This window comes from Petromyzon marinus, chromosome 39, assembly GCF_048934315.1.
Source record: "Petromyzon marinus isolate PM22_M1 ecotype Great Lakes invasive population chromosome 39, UKy_Petmar_22M1.pri1.0, whole genome shotgun sequence".
In the NCBI taxonomy this organism is placed as follows: Eukaryota; Metazoa; Chordata; class Hyperoartia; order Petromyzontiformes; family Petromyzontidae; genus Petromyzon; species Petromyzon marinus.
Genome location: NC_133705.1, coordinates 17,726,194 through 17,752,608, shown reverse-complemented (window position 1 = coordinate 17,752,608; position 26,415 = coordinate 17,726,194). Strand labels below are relative to the sequence as shown.

At 47.7% G+C, this 26,415-nt stretch overlaps 1 protein-coding gene across 6 annotated transcripts in view; it reads right to left on the bottom strand.

Moving 5' to 3' along the window:
* LOC116950414 (chloride channel protein 2-like) overlaps window positions 1-26,415 on the bottom strand; it is a 97,676-nt gene that overhangs the window by 28,313 nt on the left and 42,948 nt on the right. For 4 of the 6 annotated variants that reach the window (XM_076072981.1, XM_032968129.2, XM_076072979.1 and 1 more), the window contains 4 exons: window positions 24,415-24,553; window positions 3,986-4,123; window positions 3,500-3,628; window positions 2,094-2,227 (listed from right to left, as the gene is read on the bottom strand). In XM_076072981.1, coding sequence (XP_075929096.1) covers window positions 2,094-2,227; window positions 3,500-3,628; window positions 3,986-4,123; window positions 24,415-24,553 — 540 coding nt within the window. Of the gene's footprint in view, window positions 1-2,093; window positions 2,228-3,499; window positions 3,629-3,985; window positions 4,124-19,785; window positions 19,940-24,414; window positions 24,554-26,415 lie in introns of those variants that run through there. The other 2 variants (XM_032968130.2, XM_076072982.1) reach the window with 2 other exon arrangements.

The window sequence follows — 26,415 nt, the reverse complement described above, 5'->3', positions numbered from 1 at the left end:
CTGCATTATTGAGAACTGTATTAGTGAACATTATGAGCGTGTGCTGTACTTACAGGCTTTGTATTAGTGACTGTTGTATTAGTGAGCAGTGTATAAGTGAGTGATGTATTAGTGAGCTTTGCATTAGTTATTTCTGTATTAGCACTCTATCGGTGAGTGCAGTATTTGTTAGTGCTGTATTAGTAAGCATGGTATTAGTGCTGTGTTGATATGGGCTGTATTCGTGAGCCTTTTATTAATGAGCTTTGTATTAGTGCTGTATTAACGAGTGCCTTACAGATGTGTGCTGGAAGTAGTGAGGCAGTGCTATGCAGTGGAAAGAGCTCCAGCATTTGTCGTATGAGTTAACAGCGGCGTGATCGGTCAATTTAACGGCGCTCATGACGTTTGGCGATGTGCCTGGTGCAGGCACTCTGCACGCTCAGTGTTTCAAGTGTATTTTTTTAATATATGTAATGTAGCTCTCACAGACACCGTCAGACTACACGGCGCCCACCTCAGGATGATGAGGACGACCCATTCCAAGGCGACCCACAACGACAGCCCCCAGGTCCGGTCCGCGCCGGCTCTTATCCCTCGCACGACCCGGCCACGCCCCTATTCCCGAACTCTCTCCAAGTCATTAAGGTTTCGAGGCTGACGTTTGGCAACTCGAACCTTCAGCTCCCTCCACAGATTTTCTATGGGATTAAGGTCTGGAGACTGGCTAGGCCACTCCAAGACCTTAAAGTGCTTCTTCTTGAGCCACTCCTTTGTTGCCTTGGCCGTGTGTTTTGGGTCATTGTCATGCTGGAATACCCATCCACGACCCATTTTCAATGCCCTGGCTGAGGGAAGGAGGTTCTCACCCAAGATTTGACGGTACATGGCCCCGTCCATCGTCCCTTTGATGCGGTGAAGTTGTCCTGTCCCCTTAGTAGAAAAACACCCCCAAAGCATAATGTTTCCACCTCCATGTTTGACGGTGGGGATGGTGTTCTTGGGGTCATAGGCAGCATTCCTCCTCCTCCTCCTCCAAACACGGCGAGTTGATGCCAAAGAGCTCCATTTTGGTCTCATCTGACCAGAACACTTTCACCCAGTTGTCCTCTGAATCATTCAGATGTTCGTTGACAAACTTCAGACGGGCATGTATATGTGCTTTCTTGAGTAGGGGGACCTTGCGGGCACTGCAGGATTTCAGTCCTTCACGACGTAGTGTGTTACCAATTGTTTTCTTGGTGACTATGGTCCCAGCTGCCTTGAGATCATTGACAAGATCCTCCCGTGTAGTTCTGGGCTGATTCCTCACCGTTCTCATGATCATTGCAACTCCACGAGGTGAGATCTTGCATGGAGCCCCAGGCCGAGGGAGATTGACAGTTCTTTTGTGTTTCTTCCATTTGCGAATAATCGCACCAACTGTTGTCACCTTCTCACCAAGCTGCTTGGCAATGGTCTTGTAGCCCTATTCCAGCCTTGTGTAGGTCTACAATCTTGTCCCTGACATCCTTGGAGAGCTATTTGATCTTGGCCATGGTGGAGAGTTTGGAATCTGATTGATTGATTGCTGCTGTGGACAGGTGTCTTTTATACAAGTAACAAGCTGAGATTAGGAGCACTCCCTTTAAGAGTGTGCTCCTAATCTCAGCTTGTTACCTGTATAAAAACACCTGGGAGCCAGAAATCTTTCTGATTGAGAGGGGGTCAAATACTTATTTCCCTCATTAAAATGCAAATCAATTTATAACATTTTTGAAATGCGTTTTTCTGGATTTTCTTGTTATTCTGTCTCTCACTGCTCAAATAAACTTACCATTAAAATTATAGACTGATCATTTCTTTGTCAGTGGGCAAACGTACAAAATCAGCAGGGGATCAAATACTTTTTTCCCTCACTGTATATTGTAGTGTATTTAATGTACATTATGCACGTTGGTTACAGCATGATCTTATGTGGCTCATGGGAAAATGTAATTGAAGATCCTTGCCCTATATCAATGGTGCCATGTGCCACTCCTGTACCGATGGTGCCATCTGCTGCCCTCTTTACCAGTGCTCCCACAATCCTGTGCGGTCGCCCGCTGGCCGGGCACGCGATCCATTGGCCTCACCTCCTTGCCAAGCGGCATGTTGCTGCCCAGGGAGCAGGAGAGGCCGACCACCTTGGCCACAAACGTCTTGAGAGTGAGGTACTCCTTGAGCACCACACCCCGCAGGATCGTCTTCATCTCAGGGATCCCGGAGCCTATGAGCGATCCACATGCCACTCTATGTTACATGAGGGAGGTGATGCGGCCTAGTCGTAACACATTTGCCGCTTGTTGTAAAGGTGCATGGTTCTAATTCCAATGGCCGCCCTAGTTAATACTATGGCAGCAATAACCACAACAACACTACGCTTCACAGTGGACGTTAAAAATCCCCTGACGTTATTCGCAAGAGTAGGCCTGCGTAGGGTTCACATTTAACATAATAAAAAATCACCTGCAAAATTACAAAATTGGGATAATACACATAGCGGCAATCATCGCCCCCTACATCAAACAATGAAATATATTTAAGTACGTACAAGTTAAAAAGCAAATGTACTCTCAAGAAGAATTGCAATAAAAAATATGAAAACATAAAATCTCGTCAATGATTCCCATGCTGTCTGGGGCACTGTTGGAACTCACAATACATCTATTGCACATCCTCTCCACCACACACTGAATGTACCTAAGTTGAGCTTAATTTGCACTGTACGAACCAACCGTGCTAATTAGAGGTGCGGGAAATCCTTCATCACACGTATTCTCCATTACACAACACCTCCAATACTCCCCACGTCGTCAATCACACACCACCTCCAGTACTCACCACCTCCCAGCTCACATCATCTCCGAAAGACCCAAAGAATATCATCTCCAATATTTGATTGATATTAGTAATATCATTTATTCATCCAGGAAAGAGAGTCTTCCATTGGAATGTTTGGCAAATTCCATTCCAAGGAGTGTTTTTGATATAGGAAAAAACTGGTGCCCTGGAGAAACCCCACACATACGAGAGGACAGCACTCATAGGTCTGCACAGCTGGCCCCACGAACCCATTTGCTGTACTGCCATCTCATGGCGACCTGGAAGCTTCGTGGGCTTGGACGTTTAATCAATCTCTCCTTCATCCACCAACCCCTCGCCTTTAAAAAGCTGGATCAGAGCTGTGCGCCGCCACCACCGCACACGGCTCAACTACAGCAAAGACAAATTAAAAAAAAAACACAATTCTGAGCTTCGTCGCGACCACTTTAATGAACCTACCCCATACTGCACCACGTTGGTCAGTGGGGGTTGGTGAAGGTGGGGAGCGTAGACAGAGGAGCATAGAAGTAGAGTACAACAATGCTGCCCACCACGTAGCCCAACAGCGTAGAGCACCTGCTATGTGTGGCGGTCGCCCACGTGCTACCAATACTCGTGCCGCTACCAAAAGCCTGGGATTCAAACCCCCACCCATGTCCCATCGCACCGCACTGACCAACAGCCTGCGGCGAGACGATCTGGCAGAATCCGGCAGAGAAGGTGATGAGCACCACGGGATAGGTGACCCACGCCAGGTACTGCAGCATCACGTTGTTGTCAAGCTGCCGGAACATCCAGATGTGAGCTGCACGCGGAGACACGCGTGGCACAACCGGTGATGCCGCGGCAAATCATTTCTGGACGCTTCTCTCTGGCCCAGCAAGAGATGGGCTGGTAGGAGGAGACAGGTAGATGAGCAAGTAGGTGTGCAGGTGATCAAGCAGCTGAGCTTGCTGACAAGCGATTGGGCAAGCAGGGGGTTAATGGATAAGCATATGGGCAGGTAGGAGAACAGATAAGCTGGCGGACAAGCATTTGGGTGTTTGGATGAGCAGGCGAGCAAGCGGCAAGTAGTTGGGGGAGTTGGTGGCCAGATGCATATGTGGGTGAGCTGGTGAGCGAGTGAGTAGCCGAGTAAGCCCGCGCCCGCCCTCGTACTCACCCTGTAGACTCTTGGAGATGGCAAAGTCCATGACCCAACTGACTAGCGCCATGACAAGGCCGAGAAGCAGCAGGAAGATCCAGTCCTCGCCGATGCGCGATACGAGGCACTTCCGTAGCTGGGATCTGCACACGGAACCTGGGGAACGTGCACCACTTGGTCACCTTGCCGCCACACACACATGTATACTACATCACGACCCTTATAGTGACCCAGCCACACCCTATACTCACACAAACCTCGTGACAATAGCCCTCACCGTAACCCAGCAACAGTCTAGCCATCACTCTGATTTGTAATGTCACACAACCCTTCACGTTAAACCTAACTCTTAACCCTAACCCGATGAACACCCACCTGGAAAAAAATCCACTCGGAACTCCGATCCTAACCCGAACAAAACTTCTACTCCTTACTCATACTGCGATCCACACCAACTTCCCCAAGGTCCTAACCCGAACCATGAGCATCGGACAAAGCTGCATCCCCAAAAAGAGTGACGCCTTCCCCACATCAGAGCCCTGCGCTGGCACCGTGGAGGACCTGGCTGTGAAACCGGGTACTCACTCGGTCACCGTGGACCACCACTCGGTGCCATCAGCATAGCGGAGTGAGTGGCTTTGGGTCGCGGGTCACGTTGCACAGCATCGTCATCGTGTCTATTACCCAGGGGCTCATACTGGCATCAGCTGCTGGCATCAGCTGCGTGTACCTCCTGTGAGGTGCCCCACTCTCACATTAGGGCGTGGGGCTGCATTGCGGGCCTTGAAGTGGCCACAGGGCCTGGCGAAGACCCCCGTTGAGGGCCTCTGTTGGGTGAGATACTTGAGGCATGGAGTGGTATCTCTGTGGTATTGTCATGAAAGGGACACTTCAGGACCGGATTTATACAGCAGTCAGATTACTACCCTCTTGGAGCATGCAAACAAGGAAGCACCTAGGCTATGTTCACCAAGGTCCCAGTGCCTGATACCATTGAAATAATTAATTCCAACATGGACTAGACCCCGATACACCTGCACTGGTTAGGCACTGCCTCAACAATACCTACTTTACTTGGAATGGCTCCTTCTACAAACAAAATGAGGGTACCCCCATGGGATCCCCCTTGTCACCAGTGATAGCCAATGTTTTCATGGAGAAATTTGAATCAGACGCCATCCAGACTTCCACCCTCAGACCTTCCCTATGGAAGAGATATGTGGATGACACTTTCGTCATTTGGCCACATGGCCTTCCAGCTCTGAACCTTTTCCTACACCACATAAATTCCAGACATCCCGCCATCAAATTCACCATGGAGGTGGAGAAAGATGGCAAGCTACCATTCTTGGATGTTCTGTTTGAGAGGAGACCTGATGGCTCATTGGGGCATTCTGTCTACAGGAAACTCACCCACACGGATTCCTACTTGAAGCCTGATTCCCACCACCACCCAGCCCAGAAGAATTCTCTCATCAAAACTTTATACCATAGGGCTCATTGCATTTTGGACCAACACCACCTGACCAGTGAGTTAAAACATGTACACCTGGCCCTCAAAAGGAATGGATACTCTGACCGTACCATCCGCCAAGCTGTTTCTCCCTCCATACAGAAACAACCACTTGATACTCCGGTCAAAACCATCACACTACCATATATAGCAGGCGTTACTAAAAGGATTTCCAAAATTCTAAACAAACACAAGATCCAGGTCCGGTTCAATACAGTACACAAAATTCGTGATCTGATCCCATCCGTGAAGGATGTCATTCCAGACTTACAGTACCCCGGGGTTTACAAATTGAGTTGTACCTGCGGTGTTTGCTATATCGGGGAGACAAAGCGACATGTCTCTGACCGAATTCGCGAGCACAAATCAGATTTGAAACACGGCAAAACGAATTCTTCTGCCGTAGCTGACCATTGTTACAACGCTGTGGGTGATCACGATATAATTTTCTCCGATACCAAGGTTCTTTGCAAACCCACGGGTTTTTATCAGAGATTTGTTCACGAGGCAATTCAGATCTACAAGCACAGACACAATTTCAACCGAGAAGATGGTTTCAAATTAAGCAACCATTGGAAAGATGTTCTAAATCGAACCAAACATTAAACTAATTTTCAATGGTACAGTATATTTTTCAAGTAGTGGTACCCCAAACTTTCGCAGCTCTTAAATTCCCTTTTCCCACCATCAATAGGTAAACTCCCCCTCCCCCCCGCGCCAACCGGCATGTTCACCCGCATGTACACCACCTCTATGCTAAGTCGGCCAATCAAATGCTATTTTTTATGCCAATTCCTTTGCCAAGGCACCTTGTTTCCTCGCACACAGCTTAAAGATCGCGGTCTGAGCGTGGCTGTGTTCCACTCCAGCGCTGTCCTCGAGACAGCCTGATCCCTTCACCTGATGAAGGCCGCTTGTGTTGTGGCCGAAACGTTATTTTTGTTGTTTTATTTTTTACCTACGTGACTTTACCGAATAGAACCAAAGAGTAAAGAAGACCCTCACTAAGAAAACTCCTATAGAGGTGGCGATGAAGAATTGCTTTATATAACACTGTGTTAAGATTGATAGGTACATATGTATACGCGTGCGTGCATGTATCCATGTACGTGTACGTACGACCTAGAGAAAATCGCCTGATATGCATCTGGCTTTGTCATATTTTGGAAATGAATCTGCATTGAGACTCTATAGTGCTTGGATCACCATGCAAAACAGGTATTATAGGTATTCATATTCTTAGCTCTTTCGGTAAAGTCACGTTGAAGGGAAACAATAAAATAATAAAGTATATATAAAACAATACAAATTTTCACGACGTTTCGACCATAACACAAACGGTCATCATCAGGTGTGAAAAACCAACGGCAAGAAACATTTGAAAGAAGTGGCGGTTCGCATTTATTTATTTTTAAAACGGTGTACTTATTTAAATAAAATTTTAAAAAACGTCAGCACCACGGGCAGCGATTTGGCAGTTTATTTAGAAGGACGAGTCCATCTATGTTCTGAAAAGAGGAGGGGGGAGACGAAAAATTAATTTATGCTGTCTGAAAGCCACCGTAAGCGTGAACAATCAATTAAGACCTGAAATGGTTTATCAAATCCTTCCAATGATTGCTAAGCCAGAATCCATCTTCTCGGTTGAAATTGTGTCTGTGCTTGTATATGTGGATAGCCTCATGAACGAATCTCTTATGGTAGCCAGATGGCTTACAAAGAACCTCTGTCTTGGAGAAGTCAATGTCATGTGAGCCTACTGAATTAGAACAATGATCTGCCACGGCTGAGGTGTTGGTATTATAGGCTTTGGGGTTGTGAGCATCAGAGGGCAGTGCAGCAAAATCTATTAGTGTACTATACTTCTATGCTCCCCGCTTTCACCAACCCACACTCCCCAGTGCAGTGCAGGTTGGTGAAGGTAACCTACATGGGAGGCCTTGCTTGAATTTGATGGTCACAGAACACTCACTCATGACTCCACAGAAATGTGTTGTATTCGTGCTTGTAGCCATTTCAATTTTAACTTAACTTGACGATTCCCAGCTCTGAAAAAATAATTTGGCTGATGGACTTGTGCAAATGACTCGCTCAAAGAGAAGTTATGTAAGCCATGGCCTTGTAGGATTTCAGGTGAAGAGTAGTGATGTCACTTTTGGCTTTGGCCACAAAGAAATAGGCGATTCCGCAACATCCAGAGAGGAAACGCTTCGCTCGGTGTACTGGTCCCAATGGCGCAATTGTGATTTAACTTGCGGTAAAAAGTCACAAAACAATATAAAATAATACAACAATCTCCCAAGTGCGAGACTACGTGAGCCATAGCCTGACTCGAGCCCATCGTGAGCAGGAATACGACACAGCATTCAAAGACCACCGCTGGAAAACACATAGGGTTTTGTCAGAACGAAAATAATGAAAACCATGATGTGCTGCACCGTGTTCGACGCGAGCACGTGGCACAAAAGCAGGATGCGGCATTGTGTTCTGGACAAAACGCGATTCCCTGGATGGCCGTCATTTATCAGAACATACGTGCTCATTTTACCCGTTTTGTTTAATTTCCAGAATTCGAGGCGCGGCAGATATGTTACGCCAAGTGTGAGCGCGCGACGACATTTACAACCCAAACTCCACCCTGTCTCCCCCCATCAAAAACAATGCTCCTGCATAACAAGCACGTGCGCACACGCACACACGTAGGGCTCAGAGAGCCAGGCGGCACGGCGCACAGAGCCACCACTTGTCTCCCGCCCCGTTGCATCACCGCTTTGTTTCATGAACAGAAGGCAATCGTCTCACTGTCATTCCTGTCCTCCCCTTCACCAACGTGAGACCGACGTGACATTTTCCGCCAGTGATGGCAGAAGCCGCGTCACAGGTGGCCAGCGGGGGGTGCCGTGCACAGCGGAGAGGTAGCACTTCGCTTAGCGGCGAATGTCCTCTACTCGATTGGGCGGGCACGCAGTGAGACGAGGTCATTACAATAAAAAAACAAGTGTTTGTGATCTTCAAATCTATGACTTGTGCTCGAACACTGGCACACAAAGGTATGCTCTTGCACGTGATGTTACAAAGTATTTATGTAATTTCTATATAGAAACTGCAGACACACATACAGGCGTGGGGGGTGGTAGCATCGATGCACTGCTATAAACCTGGCAACGTCAGATTTCTAGCCACAGCTAACATCAGAAGCGAGTTATATTTGCCAATGGCAAACTTTCATAATCTGCAACCTCGCCCACGTTTCCCCCCGCAGGCTTCTGTGGCAATATGGAGGGAACTCTGACAATGATGTTGCTGCACCTAACCTGGCACAGGGACGTCGTCCTAATCTGCCCGCTTCCATGTCATTGTTTTTTTATTTCCTTTCCGCATTTCTAAGCAACCTCATAAACACGCGGTCGATTAATCCAAATCCTCACCAGGTCGCTTGAGGTGAGCGGAATCCGCTCTCTGCAAACACTCATTAGCAGCGGTAATCAAAGCCCTGAAAGCTTTCGTTTCCTTTCACCAAGTTCTGTTCTGCTGAGACAGCAGGACGTGGAAATGCCAGCTCGGTGGGAAATTTAACCCAGCAACGCCATGATAAGCGATGAGTTGTCACCTCTGCCCAGGACCGACCAATCACACTCTGCACACGAGTGACACGGGCATGCACGGTCAGGGTTACGAGGTCATCGCATCTAATTCCGTTGATCCCACTCAGCACCTTGCTATTGCCACCTTCCGCTTGCCAGATCCAGCAAGGGCGGTGCCTGTGACTGTCTCTCCCTGCGAGACAGCGTCTGCATCTGCTGCTCTACCCTCACGATGTCTCTCTTCACCCCCTCTCCACCCTCTCTCCCTGCTCCAACGTTTCCCTTTCCCTGCCGCGTGAAGAGTCACAGTCTCTAGTCTCCACAATCAGCACTGAGTCCTCTTCCCCCCAGGTCATAAAAACTTTGCAACACGAGCCCTCCTCTTTTCCTCAACCCCAGAAATACACGGGAGGGATGCTCGCTCACGCGAACATCGCCAGCTCGCTTCATAACTTACAACGGCCTCATCAGATGTGACAGCCTGTATGCTACACATTGACGAGTAAGCAATACCCCGAGGGTGTCCTTCCGTTCCGAAACACTCGCCTATCCTTGCCGAGGAAGGATGCTGCCTTGCCTCGACACTACATGCCCTGCCGTCCACGCTCAAGTTAAAAAATGTGGTGGCACAAAGTCAAGGAGGCAGCACGGTGTCAGATAACCGAGCCATGCAAAGTGGCAAAGCCAGCGCACTGCCAAGCGCAGCACAATAGGGAATCCGCGCAAACATTTGTCGGCACGACCTTGGGGGAGTAATGCAGAGTAGCAAGGGGAATGGGCCCGGCACGAGGCCTCGCTCCGTCGATCGAGCAGGCTCGTGGTACAGCACGCGATGACGCTCGATGCCCGGGCCCCCCCTCACGGAGCGTGTGCGATGGAGACGCACAGGGCCAGGTGGCGTAAACAGCGACGCATCGTGCGATGCGATGCTCGCTGTGGCAACTTCAAGATGGGGCGCATATCTGGAGGTGCAAGGGCATTGGGGATGCGGAGGGCACGGGGGTGTGGGCACGGGCGCAGCGCGCCTCCCTCGCATGCACCGCGGCGTTTAGGATCACTGAAACCGACGACATAACTGTCCTGGGGAAACTAACGATTCCACTTACCTGAGAACATACGGAAGTAACGACAGATGTGGGAGCAATGCATAGAAATCAGAGGTTGTATAATTAATCAACACCGAATTGGCTTATTAACTAAGCTGCAAATGGGAATACATGCATGTGAATAATTATTTAGCATGTTTACCTCGAAAAGCCTCACTGAGTCTCATGCCTTTTTTTCAGGAGGCTCCTACAAAGTTTCCGCATTTGGGAGGCGAGGATTTCTGCAATGTACAGGCAGTCCCCGGGTTATGGAAGGGTTAGGTTACCGAGAACGATCCGTAACCCGAATTTTCTGTATGTCAGAAACTGAACAATTTTCCCACAAAATCAAGATAAAAACCCATACCCGGAAATAGTTCTGCCTCCCCTACCGTTTTCTCTCAGTACAATATCACGCTGTCGTCCGTTTTCTACCGCTACCTGTATCATCTCGCTGTACATGCGCTCTGCACTTCCTATGATTATTTCATTTCATAGAATATCTACCCGAACACTACCCATAATTAAATCATGGAACATGTACGTTATCCAATTGTTTATGAATACCACGAAACATTTTAACATGCATTGTTAACAGAAAGCAGTCACTTCCGAATGTTCATTTACCGTGCATTAGGCTAGGCCTAGATTTCACAACAACCGCCATTCACCACTAAGTGATAGTGACACCACCACGGCACCTGTGCCAGGCCAGGTGCACTTTGGGGCCACGTGAAGAGTCTATAATGCCCGCTGGCAGGAGGTCACGGGACACACCCAGCTGCCATGGGTTAGCTGAATGAGATAACTGGCCGATGCACCACCTGTGCCCCCGACTGTGCCAACTTGCTGTATCTTAGCCGCCCGGTGCTCCGTTCATTGTTGTGAGCGTCACTCCTCTGCCCTCAGTTGTTGTTGGAGGGCGACTGCCTCCAACTGCCCAGTAGCGTTCTTCACGAGCCTCCTCCGCAGCAGCTTCGTGCGGGGTGACAGACCAGGTAGCTTCCACACAGCATCACGCAGCGATGAAAAGATAATGCCACCCGGAGTGAAACCTCTGCTGTCAAACATGAGCTGGTCATGAGCACACTGCCCAGGTATGGGAAACTCTCCACTCTCTCCGCAACTGCTTCATTACCAATCGGGAGCTGAGGGGCACAAAATACCCAGGCAGGTGCTTAGTTTTGGTGGGGCCGATGTTAAGACTCCACCTCTTAGTGGCACACTCAAGGCTCAGCAGCAGAGCCTCCAACTGCTCCTCTGAGCAGCAATCATCAGATCATCAGCATACATAACGTGGTTGACCAATAGGGAACCATCCTTCGACCGCATCCAGGCATAGATCAGCCTCCCATTGTATCTGTACCAGATGGAATTTCCTCCAGTATAGCCATGGAAAGCTTCTCGAACTACGTGGTCAGAGATGATGTTAAATAATGTGGGAGCCAGAGGACATCCCTGTCACACCCCAAGGTGAACAGGGAATGGCTCTGACTCCTGGCCATGTAGCTTTACCCATGCCTGCCCACACATACACACATATACATACACACACAGTACATACAGTAAATAACTCATTAAATAAACTTTACATTAAGAAAGCTAGCAATATAAACATGGGGGGAAAAAAGAGAGTTATAAGCTTAGAAAATGAACAACTACACAATGCTACAAAAGGAAAAGATTTACGTAACACTACAAAAATTTGTTTTACCTTAATCCTTGTGAAGATCGGGCTCGGTGAAGGCGGCGTCTGGTGGAGCGAGACGCCTTGCTCCACGGTATTCATCCGCAACCTCACCACACTACTATTTGCGCTTACGTAACTAACGTAAGCATTTCCGCATATTGATTTTTAAACATCATTTATAGGAGAATTTCCATAAGTCGGTCTTCCGTAACTCGGGGACTGCCTGTATATTGAAATTGAATCATTTGTGGGTAATTTTTAGAATTTGGCCGACTCTTGCGAATAACGTCACAGGAATGTTTCATGTCCAATATGAAGCAGACGGCGCGTAGTGTTTTTACTGTTAGTACACACACATTAATTACCAGGGCGGCTGCTATATTCAAACTGTACATCTTTGCAACAAGCAACAAACGTGCTTGCGCTGGGCTGCCTCACCGCCCAATCATTAACATTTGGGGGTGCCACCCCCCCCCCCCCCCCCGCGTGAAGTGCCATCTCCAGCTACAAATCAGTCACTTTCTCTGCCCTGAAGAAGGGCCATTGCCTGAAACATCAGCCCATTGATGACATCTGTTATATGGCAGTGTTAAAGCTGTATGTGTTGGCTGCATTGTGAGTATTGACTGCACAACCACTTACAAACGTGCACCATAATTCTTTGCATGCAATTTTTTTGCCTCACGAATATTTTTCTGTCATAAAACAGCGCCATGGACAGATGCGATGAAAGTTTTTGGTTTGTGGTTTGGGAATCAATGCTTGCGTATCCCTTGATGTTTCACTTGATGTTTCACTTGAATTGATTTGTTAGCATCCCCAGGGCCATTCTGAACTTAAAACGCTCGGCTCCATGCAATGGATGTGCTTAATTGACACAATCTGCATTCTTTATTTGACCATGTCGTGACAGCTCACTGAACCTGCCATTCTTTGTTGAATGTAAAACTTGCGTGATTGTATTTAAACAGCAATACATATAAATGCTACTGGTTTCAGGGATTATTCTAGGTTGTGGTTGGGGCTATGACACAGACAGAAAGTAGCTCACTCATAGAAACATGGGTTCCCCACTCGGTCATAATTACAATTACGTTTGAACTTTACCCTAACTCCATATCTAAAATGTAGCTCAATGGAAGTCATTTTTATTATTTTTTAAACAGGGTTACGGATCACAGGCCTAAAGGGCCAAAACATTCAGTGACCAGCAACAAACAGCACTTTCAAATTTGTGATAGTTAAGATTGTAACACGTTTCTTGAAATGAGCAAGGTTATTGTTATAAGAGCTTGGGTAAAAGATATGATGTGTGAAGGGAATTCCAAAGCAGAGCAGGGCAAGGGAACAAGCAGAGAGAGAAGTGTTGTGACCTGCAGTGTGGTGGGTGAGTGGGTGGGTGAGTGAAAGCGTTACTGTGACCTGCAGTGTGGTGGGTGGGTGAGTGGGTGGGTGAGTAAAAGCGTTACTGTGACCTGCAGAGTGGTGGTTGGACACAGTGTGCTTTAGGACATCGTCGGTCTGGTGACTGAGTCCACAATTAATTAATAAGTGCAGTTATTTAAGATGGATGCTCAGTTTAACACATAGGCTTTCGCAATCAATATTATCCATAAGAGGTTTTTTGGGTTTGATCGCATAAAAAATATAAATGTGTCGTTAAACCCACCACCATCCGATACAGCCAATTAGTAAAGTTTGTCACGTAGACAAAACATGTCAATTAGTTACAAGTTCAGCACACCGGTGTGTTGGAAAGTAAGCCCACATTTCGTGGGTTCAGTAATTGGCATGTTCTGTTTACGTGACAAACCTTAGTAATTGGCTATGTCGGGTGGTGGCGGGTTTAAAGACTTATATTTAGGCGATCTGACCCAAAAACCTCTATTATGGGAGATGGATGTTGCATAGTAATGTGATGAATTTTCGTTTAATCTTCCCATTGCTCTTGGGAGTTTTGACAGTTCCTTTACATATTCTTGGTTCTTTCGGTAGAGTCACGTAGAAGGGAAACAATAAAATAATAAAAATATAAAACAATACAATTCTCACGACGTTTCGACTTTACCGAAAGAACCAAGAATATGAATCCCTGCAGTCACGAAAGCTTTAAATCAAAATTTAAAGTTCCTTTACACTTTCACTGTTCACACTTTTCCCATCTAAATTAACTACTGATTAATTTGAAATTGCATTTGACATATGTCCTCGTCTGAGTACATATTAGTGCAAATGTCACCATATATCTGTTTAATGTTTCTATAACCTTATTTGTAATTCTGCTATTAGCAGTTTAAAAAGAATCTGCCCGAGTCGACTCGCGCTAAAGATACATTTTTATTTGCCACCGATCGCTCTGATTTCTGTTTGCATCTTTTTTAGTTTGTATTTTGTCCTTGTGGTGACTCAGGCCACTCGTGCAAGTTCTCACGTTGTTATACATCAACTTGCAAGTTGCACTGCTTTGCGGGGCTGCCCCCATCACCTGTACGTCACGCATCTCTTGAGAGCCACTCGAAGTGCTCCTTGGCTCCAAGCTCGCTGGAGCCTGGGGGCCTGCTCACTCCGCCTCGCGCCACGTGCACTTCCCTCCCAGCGTTCTGGATTTATTCTTTAATAAGCTCGCAAAAAATGTACCTCCTTTTTATATTTTAATCCCCCATTGCAACATAATTGATAGCTTCATGAATCACGTTGCTCCAATCAAATCAAACAGCTAATCCCCTAAGCCACGATGGTGAAAGTAGCATTGGCCGCGTCTGGCCGGTGCCACGAGCTGAACGTGTGCGGAGCACGGTGGAGAGAACGTCCTGACTCGAGAAGCCGAGCAAGTGGACTTGAGGTGTGGCACCATGACGCTATTCTTTATAAAGCAGAATTATTCATGGACTACGGTGGAGAACCGTGGTTTATAACATAATAAATAAACACGTCAGAGTCCACATCTAAGAAAAATGTACTCACATTTTCATTCCTCAGTCTGTTGACCTGATTTACCAGGTAAAAAAAACCCTTGGCTCTTTGCTGTTGGCTCATGGGGCTGATGCTTTATCCATGAGAGGATTAATCCACCTGCTGAGACGCTGGATGACAATCACCCAACGTAAAATCAACTTCTCCAACACAGTGAGCCCAAGGTTTCAGTCCGCTCCCCGCTAATGTGCACGAAAAATAATACTCATCACAAACACTTGCACTTCATTCTCCTTCACCCAATGCTGAGGACTTTGCACTGAAACCCAAGTGCTACAGGTAAAGACGAAAACACTCCTAGCATGGTCGAGTTATTGTAGAGAGAGACTTCGTCGGTGGCAGTGAAACGATGACACATGGCCCAGCGTGGCACATTCACGATCCCCCTCTTCTATTTTGGGATGGAGATCAGGACTCCGCCACGAGCTGCTGGCTCCAGTGCCAAACACAATCTCCTGTCAAACAAAATCTTCTGTAGGACACAATCCCCCTTGCTCAAATTCAAACGGTGCAGTGTCACCACTTCACACGGTTCGTGTGTGTCACTGTCTGTGGTGTCGGGGTTAATTGGGGCCTGTGCTGGGGCAAACTTCACTGCTGGAGCTGCTGCAGCCTGCTTGGTAAAACGATAACTCTGTGGTCAAAGTAGGAACATTTAAATCAAGTGGGATTTCAACAGATGTTTCCAACATCTCAAAATTCTGCAACGACAATGACACCTGCAACAACACTATGTATATGGGGTCTAGCAGGATGAAGGCCCCAAAAAGCCCTTAAAAATCCACGGTGCCCATCGCAGATGAGCTGAAGGTCGACTCAGGTGGCTAGGGAGAGATGTCGTAAGAGAGAATAACCATATTGTAAGATTAAAGGCGATGAATGTGGACGCACTAGGGCAGAGGCCGAGAGGCAGGCCTAGAGAGAGGTGGCTCAAGGTGGCGAGACCAGGGTGTGAAAGAGTGTGCAGTGGATGTGGAGATGATGGCGCAGGACGGGAGTGAGTGCAGAAAAATGAACAGGGAAGGCAGATCCCACACGAGTGGGGAAAATACCAGAAAGGAGAAGAAATATTTGTTCCTAGGGAACTGAAATCCTCTGACACCAGTTGCGGCCGAGGGTGAATCCCCAAGAGACCCCTCACCATCTCGATATTGCATTCAAAGGCAGGCTTCGGCTCTATGCGACGGCACCAGGAAAGGAGTTTTGGACGAGCAGATGCATCCCGTCATGGCTCACACCTCGCTCACCAACCCGCGTCGCCCAGATCCCCCAGCACTGGTGACTTGTGTTACTGCCTCTCAGAAAATATGAGCCGGTTGTCAAAACGTGCTGGATCGACTGGAACATGCGCTGTTAAAACCTCGAGAGATTGGCAAGCTCAGCGACCGCGTGCACTGCCACCTGCACCATCACGCAAGGCCCGGCCTCCACACCCAGGCCCAGTGGAGTAGCACACGCACAAATAATGTCAGATCTGAGATTTTATACAAAACCTACACAGAGACGCAGGTCCAATATAGGCACACACAGAGACACAGGTCCAATACAGACACACACACAGACCTAATACAGGCACACACACAGACATTATATAGACACACAGAGACACAGGTCTAATACAGACACACACAGAGGCACAGGTCCAATACAGACACACATAGACACAGGTCCAATACAGACACACACATAGACACAGGTCTAATACAACACACACACAGACACAGGTCTAATACAGGCATACACACAGACACAGGTCTAATACAGACACACACAAAGACACAGGTCCAATATAGACACACACATAGACACAGGGCCAATACAGACACACACAGAGACACAGGTCCAATATAGACACACACATAGACACAGGGCAAATACAGACACACACAGAGACACAGGTCCAATATAGACACACACAGACACAGGTCTAATACAGACACACACATGTACACAGGTCCAATACAGACACACACATAGACACAGGGCTAATACAGACACACAGAGACACAGGTCCAATATAGACACACACACAGACATTATACAGACACACACAGAGACACAGGTCTAATACAGACACACACAGAGACACAGGTATAATACAGACACACACATAGACACAGGTCTAATACAGACACACACAGACACATATGTCTAATACAGACACACACAGAGACACAGGTCCAAAACAGACACACACAGAGACACAGGTCTAATACAGGCACACACAGACACATGTCTAATACAGACACACACAGACACAGGTCTAGTACAGACACAGAGATACAGGTCCAATACAGACACACACATGGACACAGGTCTAATACAGGCACACACACATACATTATACAGACACACACACAGACACAGGTCTAATACAGACACACAGAGACACATGTCCAATACAGACACACACATGGACACAGGTCTAATATAGACACACACAGAGACACAAGGATAATACAGGCACACACAGAGACACAAGTCCAATACAGACACACAGAGACACGGGTATCTGTGTGCTGGGGGAGGGATGAGTTGGAGGGGTTGAGCTGATGGAACTGCACGGTTCTTGAAGCGGTGAGTTGCGAGCCAAGCTATGCTGCGCGGTTTCTGTAACAGCCGGCACAGACTGGGTCTGCTTTCCAATGGCCGTGGAAACGCAGAAAAATATCCATAAGTGGGCCCCATTCCTATGGGAAGTGAGCCATAAGTGGGCGTGCGCTGTGAGATGCAGGTCGGTTACCGAGCCTTCACCCCGCGCGTAAAAATTGACAATGCGGCGAACCTGCGTCACAGAGATGGGCGCGAACATCTCCCACTGGTAAACAAAACCATGCACCGGAGAAGAATGGCTACGTAATGTGCATGCCAAAGGTGATTTCTAGTCGGCAAATGGATTGGTTCTGCCATCATGCTTTGTATGTCACGTGAAATAATCGTGTGTAATAATACACACAGCCCCATGTTAAAGCACCAACTCAACAGAGTCAAACCGTGGCTGCTATATTACGGTAGATGGCACGACAGCACATTGAGACGACTTATTGCCATTTGCTCTGTAGACATCATCTCTTACAATGCATCATTATCATGACTAGAAGATTTAGGGCCCTAATGATCCTCATCTCCATTATAGTAAGATGAGAGACCTTATTTGTTTGGAGCTCACACGCACCTTTTTGCCTGATGAACTTTTCGGCGGCGCTTACACAAATCTGTTTGCGTGGAATTGTGTACGCTCTACTCCTCGCAGCACGAGACGAGGATCGTGGCCACATCGTAGCGCACGCAACGCGACACGCGTGACTCGCGACATGTCATAGCTCGCATTGTTTCCACTGCCGAGCCACACACAAGAGTGGACACACACGCGTCGCCTTGGCCTGGCCCGGCGGCGGCGTTATTATACAAGCATGCCTCGCATCGGCAACCTTCACGTGTCAGCCAGCCGCTGGCTTGCACTGCGAGCAGGTCAAACACTTGTGTATTGGCCATTGAGATTATAGTGAGCTGAGCTTGTAGGAAATAAGTGTTTATATTCATCGTGCGACTGAGACTTTGCTGCAGATGGGGCCATCTCGGCTTTCGATCTGCACTCGAAAATGCGCTTTTATCTCGGGATGGAGTGCGAGATGCCAGCTCAGCGCTGTTGCTTCGGAAGATCACAGCTGGGAAAGTGTGAGTTCCCTGAGCTGCCCGCTCACCTTCTCTTTTAGCTGCTTTTATTTTCACGATTATTATTATTATTTTTTTTCTGAGAAAATTTACTGTTTAAGTAAATCACCTGAAACCAAACAGACTGCTAATAACTTATTTGATGATGCTGTCTGTGTTGGCAGTGGTGCACAAGCAGTCACCATTATTCGGAGCACATTTATGTTCTATTATGAAGGGCCAATGCCAGAAACGTCACTGATTTTATATATTTTTGTTATTTTAAGGACATAGTGTTATTGACATTCGTGTTGAGTTTTTGTTGACTGGTAGTAACAGTGAGCCATGGGTATGCCAGGCTAACACGAAACAAGCACGGACGTGGGCGTTGAGAACCAAGTGGCAGCATAGATAAGAAGACAGTCTGTCTCCTGCACAAATCCGAGTCCATGCAAAAAAATACAAGAATCTCTCCCACAACCCAATGGCATTCTGGGAGTGCATAATTTCAGCAGCATTGATTCAATACAAGCAAAATTCTGGACCGGTATTTGATATACAGTGTCTCATCAGCAGTCAGAATGTCATAAATCAATGCTGGTGAACTGCTAGGTGCTGTAGGGAAGGGAGCTCTCTGTTATCTATGGGTGCTAATAATAAAGGAAGTAACGACTTCAAGAGCGTGATGAATTCAAAGCGAGCAATGGAACCTCCTTCACACGCGTTCCCTGTGTAACCTACACAGGCTGGTGGGGCAAGTGTAGTCAGTGAGCACCTATGAATGCTGGCACTTACTGTACATACACACACAGGCCCACTCCTCATGAACCCAGATAGCACCTGAACACACACACCTCAAAAACTGAGAAACCTGAAAATATTCACATTACTGACAAATACAACTCATAAACTTTTGAACACGTGTCTGCTGAACAGATGCACCCCCAGCACATACAACTCCCAAGCACAGCTCACACACACACACCTCCTATCAATCCACACACATTGTGGACATGTCGTGAACACACATAGACACCTACTAAATATAGACCTTACACATACACCCCTCCTAACTATAGACACCTGTTTAACACACACACACAAACACCTGACAAAGGTCCCACGTATATCCTCGAACAGACTGTTGGGGCAAGCGTACACCTGAACACACATGCACATATATTCTTAAGACACACACCCCTCCTAACCACAGGCACCTGAACAGACATACACGCACACCCTGTTGAACCGCCTGTGCAGTCTCACACTCGGAGCGACCTGCGCACCGCACGCGCACGTGACCCGCATGCGTCGCTCACCTCTGCTGGGCGTGCGCTGGGCATCGTGACACATGAGCACTCTGAGCAGGACGAGTGCCGGCAGCCGGAGGAGCATGGCCCGCTGACCCAACCTCCGCCACCGTTCCCTCACTCCTTCCCTCCCCCGCGCACGCACGGCCGCTCACCTCCGGCTCGCGCACACCGCATCCCCCAGACACACCGCCGTGCCCGTCTCTGGCGGCTACGCGGCGTCGATATTTGTGGCGAGGACGACGGCGGTGCGGACGAGCGCCTGGGCTCTGGCGGGAACACAGGGCGGACGCGCGAGAGCGAGCAGCGCGGTGCAGCCGGGACCTGTCGAAACTCGGTCACATTGGCTGGCACCGCCAGCGCGGCCGCCCTACCCCACCGTGGTGGCGGCGGCGGGGAGGCACGCCGAGCGGCCGGGTTCGCGACCCCCGCGCCGACGCGGCGCAGGACGCCCGGTACGGGCTGTGCGTGTAATTGTTCTAAAATAAGTGGGAGAGGAACGCTCTGGCTGTTTACAGGTCTCCAGCAAGCAAGGGTATGCGCAGTCCGAGCCGGAGCCTCGGAGCTCCGATCCGTCTCCGATCTGCGTTCCCACCCCCCCCCCCCCCCCCCCCCCAGAGATCCCGGACTCGATCTCGCGAGCAAGCCGCTCACTTCAGGTGGGACGACAGGTTCTTAAAACCGACTCTGTGCGACGCGTGCGACTGCGGAAGTGCCGTGGCCTCTGTGACGCAGCCCTCGTGCTGTACTGGAGATTCCATGGGGATAACTCTTTGGTTCGTTCGGTAAAGTAACGTAGAAAGAAATTAAATTAAATAATAATAGAATACGACGTTTCGATTGCAACACAAGCAACCATCATCAGGTACAAATGAATGAGAAAACAAACAGTAAACTTAGGAATATAATGCAATACAACACAGAGAGTCGGCCAACCCAACAGTCAACACCCCACCTGGTTGATTACGTTATTCCAAAGATTGATCAATTTGAGAGAGAGACAAAACATAGACACGGAGACACACAGACAGACACACAAGCAGAGAGAGACTCACACAGAGACAAACAAAGAAACACGCAGTTCAACTCCATGGGGAGTTGAACAAAGAACACGCAGTTCAACTCCATGGGGAGTTGAACTGCTTCCAATGGCTCGCTTACACGCCCATGGTGATTGACTGAACTTTTTATCCCAGCAGCCATTCCAGTTTGGAGGGATCGACCCCCAGAGGTGGACACCTTGATTTTTTGTGGTTACAGGTGGTAGTTCGAGGCGTGGGTGCAGATGAGGATTGGGTACACGAGACAATGAGAGGAGAGAGTTTGTTTATGGAAAGCTTTGGGAGCTTTACTTAATCCAGTTGTGACAAATGCTTATTCACTGCCGCCCTGTGTCAGCAATCAGTTAAATAACTTCAGGTTCTGATTTATGCAGTCTAAAAACACTCAGACTATGAGTGTGCCAGATATGATGGCCTCGTGAATATCATTGTTTCATGTGTAAATTAATAATATTTTTCCAATAAATAAATTGCTATATCAACACGTGTACTGTATTCATTCCTCAATTATTTCCTATGAGAACAGTGAAACATTGTTAATGCTTGTAATTTTACTGAACTACTCTCAAACTCACTGCCAACAAGTTACGATTAATCTTTCAGATAAACCACGTTAAGAAAATCCACTGGAGGGCCACGGCCGTTCACCTGTGCAATGCCACTGCACAGACTCAAGTTCCCATACCGAGTGGACAAAGTCACACCACGACACACACATGACATAAACCCCCTACCTGAAACCTCACAGCAAGTACACATGATTCACATGACACTCAGCACACATACAGCATCTAAATACAATTGAAATTGCATCTCAAGGGACACGGAGCAAGCCAGGCTGGGAATTCCTCATGCACTTGTACAGCCCACGTTTATGCGCTCCCACATTGCCCAGGGGCAGCGCGGTCGCCCCTTGTTGTAGAACCCAGTAGCTACCTTCTTAACACTGCAGGCGTTGTATTAAACATGAAGACATGCATCGTCAGCAGCGCAGTGGACGTTAAATATCGCATGACGTCATTTCCAAGAGTAGGCCATTGTGTGATGTCACAGTAACCTGTCAATTACTCAATTTGAATATACATAGCAGCAATCATTATCTCCCTCTGCGAAAACTTAGCAGGATCCTCCTGAAAATGAGTCATGAGATTCTATGAGGCTTTCTGAGAATAATAATAATAAGCTGTATGAAAATGCCGGAGGTTTTCTGATTGAACTCTGAGGTGTATCTCTCCCGCAGGGCTTAGTTGGGTGGCACACTCGCATCTCGGGACTCCAGGCTGAGGAGGCTATGAACTGTAACCTGGGATTTCCAGTCTCAGGTAAAAACGTGTCATGCAGGTGGAGTAATTGAGTAACTGCAATATGCTGGCAGTGGCTTCATCATCAGCGTTCCCTCAAAGGGACCCAGTGACTCACACAGAGACCCATGAACTCACATCGAGACCCATAGACTCACATAGAGTGGAGAAGGTAGCTCCCTCAACCTGGAACCTCGAGTCACCACTACGGGTGTCTCGACCCAGGAGGTAGACACAAGCCGCCACACGAGCCGCGTCGAGCGGTAGAATTCCTCAGGAACAATGCCCTTGCACGCTAATCCGGCTCAATGTCAGCACCGCCACATTAACCACAGCAAGCTTCACACTGTACCCATGCTGCGCTCGGTTATATTAAATCGCTGCTCATGGCCTCGTCTGTGATTTGGCCGATGGTGTCACAGGTAGGCGCATACCTAGGCTGTGTGTAACCAGGCTGTCCATCACAAGGATTAAACTTAATAAAATGAGAAAATAAGACTTTCAAATTGCAGTTCAGATACCTGTAATAATTATAATTTACGTTTTATATCACGGAGAGCCATACTGAGTAACAGTATTCTTTTTAAGGATAGTCCTGCTTCATTAGGTTTTTACTTTAAGATGTTTTAGCCAACGAATGAGTTTTTATACAACTGGAGCAAACCGGAGCACCTGGAGAACATCCACACAACACTCTAGCCCCAGAAAGATGGAAACGAATGCCGATAGTCCGCTTGCCGTATTTCCTTCTTCTGTCGAGCCTGGGGTATGGTACCCCCTCGACACTCACAGGAAGGGAGTTTCACAACTTTGAGCTGGATTACTGGCGTGCACTGCCACCACCAGCCAACTACTGCATCGATGTTGCATTACAATGAGTAAGAGGACAGTGATCTGGCTAGAGTTCCATGATGACATGCCTGATGCACAGGCTGGGGTCCGCAAGGTGTTTGTTGTGCCATCCTCTGACTTGGTACTTGCTTGCTCAGAGTCGGTGCCATCATTGCACAGGAGAATAGGGAAATTACATTTACAGAGAGATAACTTGCGCTCCATTGACAACCCAAAGCTGGATGTAGGTCTTCCCACACAGTCTCAGTCGTGGTGTTTGTTTGACCATTCTTCACCAGTGCAGGCTCGTGAATGTGGAAGACCTAGAACAAGGTTTAGATGTCACTCGCTTCCAGTGTTAGGCGTGGTGGGGAATCTAACTCGGCGGTTTCAAAGTGTGGTACGCTAACCACTGAGCCGTCGCTCCCACCTTTACCTTTCGTCTGTCGGTAAGTGACGTTAAGATTTCTATCTGAAATCTGCCAGTGTCACATAACAACTTGCTGCTCCAACAAAGTTCTGGATCGGCGTGAGTGGCCGTGTGCGTAGCGTTAGAAATAGCATCGTACAGCGGCGAGGTGCACTGCCGGCACTCCGAGCTGGTGTCACAAACACGTCCAGAAACATCATGGCTCCACAGCAACAGGATACGTCCATTAATCCTGCCCGTACATTTATTTTGAGCACATGGCTCCCTGTGTTTTTGCCGGGGCGCTTCCTGCATTGCAAAAAACAGCTCCGCAAGCTGAGATTCCCGTTGAATTGCGCGAATCGTGACCCACCCGGCGATTGCCATGCGCATCACGGTTCACGTTTGCTGCCGGAGAGGCTGGCCCAACGGTAGCCACGGTGCGTAGCGGTATTGTCACCGTGTGCACGAAGAGTGATGGTCTCACACCTTGAAAAAAAAAGTCCGGCCCTGCTCTGTAAATTCTGTAGCCTACAATCACCTGACCTAAAGGAAAGATCCAAGTGGAGCTTTTAAAGATGAAGCAATACAATACAAAAGCACATGAGTTTATATAATTGTCTCAATGCGACCTCATGTCAGTGGCTCACATCTGTACTGGAGCATCCAGATTTCCTTGTCGTACGTGTTTCTATACATACATCTATGTGCATCCGTGTAAAAGTTAGCGTACTGCACTACAAACCCAGCAATCCGAGTTCTATTTCTGCTGATGACAGATAACAGCGGTGAATATTTTAACTGGTCCTGAGCCTCCCCTAGGTCTACTAGGCCTTAAATGAGTTTCTGGTGCAGTGTGTAAATATCACCACTGGGGAGATAAAGCCGGCCATGGGCCTGTGCCGTGCCAGTCTACACAGGTACCAGCCAACAGCACTTGCCTCAACGGCTTATTAAAGGCTATATGGGGGGGGGGGGGGTTCTTTGTTTTGTACGTCCATGGACGTACGTACGTGTGCGTGCGTGTGTGACTCACGTCTCCATCGTGGCGTGTCGTGCTCCTTGCTATGTCGCGTCCGCAGCTGCCGCTTGTCACGCCGGGCGTCGTTCACGCGGATCCGTGCCGCCTCCTTCTTTGCGAATTCTCCCAGCTCCTGCGTGTACCTCCCATACATCTGCACATGCACACGAGGGCCTCATCGTCAGAATCTTCATCACCAATGCCATCGTCATCATTGTTGTAACCATCATCATCGTCGGTCATCATCATAATCATCGTGTATTGCAGGCAGGTAGCAGATGACATGGGCAATATAAGGCAGTGCAGCAAAATCTGCCATTGTACAGTACTATGCTCCCACGCCTATCCTGCCAGCTTCACAACAACCTGGGCTGATCAGCGGAGTATCGTTGGTCAATTAACTCACAACTAGCATGGCATGGGAAGACCTTCATCCAGCAATGGATGTACACGCAAAACATTGTCACATATTCTTTGGGTCTTTCGGTAAAGCCACCGAGAGACCCAAAGGATATGAATTCCTGCAGTCACGAAAGCTTTAATTGAAGATTTTTGTCACAGATTCCTAATTGGCCGCTTATGGCCACGTGGTCAAATTCTTCACAATGCTAAAGCAGCCATGTTAGTTTTGTTGAGGCTCCCCTGATTGGCCGACACTGCTGCTGTCAACTGTGAGCGCAGCTCAGTCTGGGCCTAAAACATAGTCATCGTTAAAGTCACGTTAGAAAGAAAATAAAATAAATAATAGAATACGACGTTTCGATTGTAACACAAGCAACCGTCATCAGGTGAGAATGAATGCAAGCTCGGAGAGAGACACATATACAGAGAGACAACACAGACACGGAGAGAGACACATACACAGAGAGAGAGAGACGCACAGAGAGAGAAACAAACGCACAGAGAAAGAGACACAGAGAGACACACATGGGGGAGAGACACATAGAGAGACACACACGCAGAGAGAGACACACAGAGACACACAGAGAAACAACGCCGCTGTGACGAGGCATTTATATAGAGAGAGGGGAGGAGGTGCAGAGAAATTAGCATGTCATTGAGAGTGGCAGGGGGAGAGAAATTTGAAGTTTGAGCAACCTCTACGAGGAGGATTTCCACACAACTCACACTTAACTTCAAATTTAGCATTCTTTGGAAGAACGTAATAAACCAGGTAAAGTGTTAACTGTTGTGTTAGCCGACTCTGTGTTGCATTGGATTACATTTCTAAGTTTACTAGGTTTGTTTTCTCAAACTTCCAATTTCTCTCCCCCTGCCGCTCTCATTGACATGCTAATTTCTACCATTGGAACCTCCTTTGCTAGTAGCAAAATATGATAATTGTTTTTTTACCCTTTTATCTGGCAACAAAACTGACACCATTTTTTTTACAAGGAGTCATGTTTGCATTGACCACAATACCTGCGGTCGGAATGCAAACAAAAAACATAACTCTGATAATGTATGGGCGTGCGCCTTCTGGCGTCATCTGGTCCAACACCATGTGAGACTAGGCTCTAAGGAAAGCTGTCTCGGGTGTGGACCAATCAATTTCAAGGACAGTGCATAATACATTATCAGAGTTATGTTTTTTTGCTTGCATTCCACCCGCAGGTATTGTGGTCAATGCAAACATGACTCCTTGTAAAAAAAGGTGTCAGTTAAAAAGGTGTCAGTTTTGTTGCCAGATAAAAGGGTAAAAAAAACAATTATCATGATAATTTCTCTGCTCCACCCCCCCTCTCTATATAAATGCCTCATCACAGAGGCGTTGTTTCTCTGTGTGTCTCTCTCTCTGCGTGTGTGTCTCTCTATGTGTCTCTCCCCCATGTTTGTCTCTCTGTGTCTCTCTCTGTGTGTATTTGTCTCTCTCTCGGTGTGTCTCTCTCCGTATCTGTGTTGTCTCTCTCTCTGTATATGTGTCTCTCTCCGAGCTTGCATTCATTCACAACTGATGACGGTTGCTTGTGTTGCAATCGAAACGTCGTATTCTATTATTTATTTATTTTTCTTTCT